This window comes from Gigantopelta aegis, chromosome 6 (genome assembly GCF_016097555.1).
Source record: "Gigantopelta aegis isolate Gae_Host chromosome 6, Gae_host_genome, whole genome shotgun sequence".
In the NCBI taxonomy this organism is placed as follows: domain Eukaryota; kingdom Metazoa; phylum Mollusca; class Gastropoda; order Neomphalida; family Peltospiridae; genus Gigantopelta; species Gigantopelta aegis.
Window position 1 is genome coordinate 5,033,385 of NC_054704.1, and position 3,768 is coordinate 5,037,152.

General features: G+C 34.9%; 1 protein-coding gene across 2 annotated transcripts in view; it reads left to right on the forward strand.

Annotated features, from left to right (window-relative positions):
• The window catches only part of LOC121374284 (transcription factor AP-2-epsilon-like), a 95,333-nt gene extending 91,922 nt beyond the window's left edge, over positions 1-3,411 (forward strand). For both annotated transcript variants that reach the window (XM_041501323.1, XM_041501322.1), the window contains exon 7: positions 1,670-3,411. In XM_041501323.1, coding sequence (XP_041357257.1) covers positions 1,670-1,976 — 307 coding nt within the window. In that variant the 3' untranslated portion in view covers positions 1,977-3,411. The remainder of the gene's footprint in view (positions 1-1,669) is intronic.
• Positions 3,412-3,768: the final 357 nt, after the last annotated feature.

Genomic DNA, 3,768 nt, shown 5'->3' on the forward strand with positions numbered 1-3,768 from the left:
GGCACACACACTCGTAAAAACATGCTGCTAGCCTCAAAGTAAGTCACTAACGAGAAAAACACTCGTAAAAACATGATGCCAGTCTCAAAGTAAGTCACTAACGAGAAACACACTCGTAAAAACATGATGCCAGTCTCAAAGTAAGTCACTAACGAGAAACACACTCGTAAAAACATGATGCCAGTCTCAAAGTAAGTCAATAGCCAGACACTCGTGAAAACATCCCGCTAGCCATAAAGTAAATCAATATCGAGACACACACTTATAAAATATGTTTCTGGCATTAAAGTTAATAAATATTAAAACACACACTTGTATAAATTATTTGCTAGCATCAAAGTTAGTAACTATCAAGACACACTCGTAAAATATGTTGATAGCTTCAAAGTAAGTAACTATCGAGAAACACACTTGTAAAAACATGTTGCTAGTATCAAAGTAGACAAGACAAGACAAGACATTTATTCAGTTATCGAGGCCACATGACCAAGATAACTACTTTTAAAAACAAATCAATTGTGCGCTATGCGTGAACAAATTACAATACATGTATAATCAATTTAAACTGGCAGATTTCGTTTTAAAAACAAGGCTATTCCTTTAATACACTTTATATTTTGGGTAGAAATCAACATATTAATTTTTTTCTCTTGAAGGATTTACTATAAAGTATTCTGATATGAAATATTTCCTGCTCAAAGCATAATATGACATACTAAAAGAAAATGATATTCATCTTCCGCTTCATTGAGATTACACTTTAAACAGATAGTTTAATTTCTTTCTATTACTGGATCTGCTTTTCTGTACTTTTAATTTATGTGACAAACACCTAAATTTAGAAACAATTCTCAAGAGATCTTTGTATTGTGACAAATAAAATATATACTTTTCTGTTTCTAAAAGAGATTTATAAGAAGAATGTGCCTTTAAAAAGAGTTAATTTTATCATGCCCGTGTTGAAAATGAATGTCTTTACATCTCTGTACAAAGCTGGACATAAGTAACTTGATACTGCCACATTCTTGAGCAATCCAAACATAAGAAAACCCTGTTTGAAACAACAATGTTCTTGCATGTGATACCCAATTAATTGTACCAGTTTCATCATGACATTTCAACATATCATAACAAGCTTTGGGAATATCTGGATGAATCCATATATAACAATTTACACCAATATTTTATACAACGGCTAAAGTATTTCAGCCTCAAAGTAATTAACTATTGAGGCACACAGTTGAAAAGCCTGCTATATATTGCCCACACCCACTCACTATAGGTAGCGAAATATCAAAGTAACAGCTTCTCATTTTGTAACAATTAGTCAAATATTTTGGAATATCAGTGAAATTAAAATCCCATCAGTAACTAAGGCATTAAAGAATTGTGTTTCCACAAACCCAACCCTACGTAGAAAAAAAGGACCGACCCTAATTTTGTTTTATGTAATTATGGTTCTAGGTTTTGTTTTCTAGTTTTTGTTTATTAATACGTAGATGAAAAGAGTTCATACATAATTTTATACCTGGCCAAGTATGAGGGTGGATATTTTTTTTTTTTAAAGCCTACCTACCTTACCTAATTGTTTTATTACGTTTCCTGAAAAACCCCTTAATATTATACTTTATATATGTTTGTATTAAAATATATTTTATTTTATTTTCAGACAAGTGTTAAAGGAACTGATAGATTTGTTAAATCAGGACCGATCGCCCCTGGGCAACACGAGACCTCAGCCGATCTTAGAGCCTAACATACAGAGACATTTGACTCACTTCAGTTTATTGACGCACGGATTTGGCGCGCCCGCCATGATTGCGTCACTAACAGCGGTGCAGACGTACCTCAACGAAATGTTGAAGCTTATAGACAAAAATTACCCACAGTCTCAAACGGCGCAAATTAATTCAGCCAATCAGATAGACTCTAACGGGAAACCTAAAAACGAGAAAGATGAAAACAGAAGAGAATAGTTAAAACGGTTTTTTCTTTCTTGAAAAGAAGGAAGTAACTTGAAAAAATGGCCGACAGCTTGAAGTTCGTCTCTGACGTTTTCGGTTAATAGAGATAACGATTACGACATGCCGGAAGCTGGTCAACATGTTGTTTGTGAAGGCCATAATCGGACAGGGAAAGTGTTCGCTCTGCGAATGGACAAACTGACAAGCTGACCTATTGGTGCACCATTAAAACATCCGAAAATCGTTTCACTTCATCCCTTCGCCCATTAATTGTTCCATGTGTTTTCATCTCCACCAAAAACAATGAGAAGATATTTACGAAAGTGATACGAGAAACCAACAACGGCATAGAATATCGCCGAAGGAAAAAAAGAACTGTGCGTTACGTCACTTCCTTTATTACAAAAAAAAACTTTGGGTGTGGTTGTATCTTGAGATTCTTACTTTTCCATTTTCTTGAGTTTGGGAGAGGACGTCATGATCCTTTCCTCGCTATCTGTCTCAAATATAACTATGGAGGGTCTGTCATGGCGAACTCGAGTTGTGTAACAAACGTTTCATGAACCCTCACATTTCCATTTTTGTTGAAAACGAGATTGAAAAGACAATGTTGCTTGACGGGTACTTGACTTTGGGTGTGTACACGCAGTACATTCCGCTTAGTGACATGTTATCAATGAATTTGTGTTCAGGCGACCAGATGTATAAAGTTTTGTGACACCCAGATGTATAAAGTTTTGTGACATCCGGATGAACTAGATGAATGTCTGCTGCTCGGGAGAGTGTCGTCTGCTTCGACTGGGCTGCGTGCTATTTTTATTTATTCTAGTCCACAAAAATCTACATCCTCTCTTTCTACCATTACATGCGTGAAACAGTAGTAAGTCCAAGCCAGTAAAACATTCTTCAACCATGTTTGAGTGAAGCAAAAAATTATTACACAACAGTGTCATTTTGTTTCTTGTTATACAAGTAAAATATGACATGACAGTGCTATAATTTTATGGAATTTAATATATTAATTTTAAAACAAATAGTCTGCTTAAAGACCTATTTAGATCGATAGACACGAGATAAATGTTTTACTTTAACCAATTAAGCATGTACATTCATATTTTAGTTTCAAGAAGTCAGATGAATAATTAATCAACTTGTTATGTTTTCCAGGAAACGTTCAGATGTCAACGTTTGTTTTCTGCTACACTGGTTATATATTTGCCTCGTACACATTGTGCTAGCTCGAATTTTCTGTCTCACTCAAACACTTCCTAGTACGTTTCCTTTACACAAATACTATTGTGTATTTCTACAATTGTAAACAACACTGTTCTTTGTCTAAGTATTGTTCGAAACCTGTCCGTGCTGCATATTGTCTTATAAAACTGCCGATTCCCACGTGTAGATTTACCATGTTTCCACGAAGCAAATAAACTTGGATAAACTAGTATCACGTTGTCTTTGTTGTTGTGGGTGTTTGTTAAAATTCACTGATTGTCATTTTTAAATCCCGTGACATAATGTTCTAATGAGGATCACCTGACAGGGTTATGTATACCGTAACAGTGTTGAATTAAAAACAGTGGAAACCTCGTTTGGTAACCATCTGTCTATGTAGGGGCATAAATATTCTTTCTGAATAGATATTCAGTTATTTAACCTATTGGGCTATTGAAAACGAGTAGAAGTCTTACTCGTGCAGCTATTCAGTTATTTAACCTACTGTACTATTGAAAACGAGATGTCTTACTCGTGCAGCTATTCAGTTATTTAACCTACTGGACTATTGAAAACGAGTAGAAGTCTT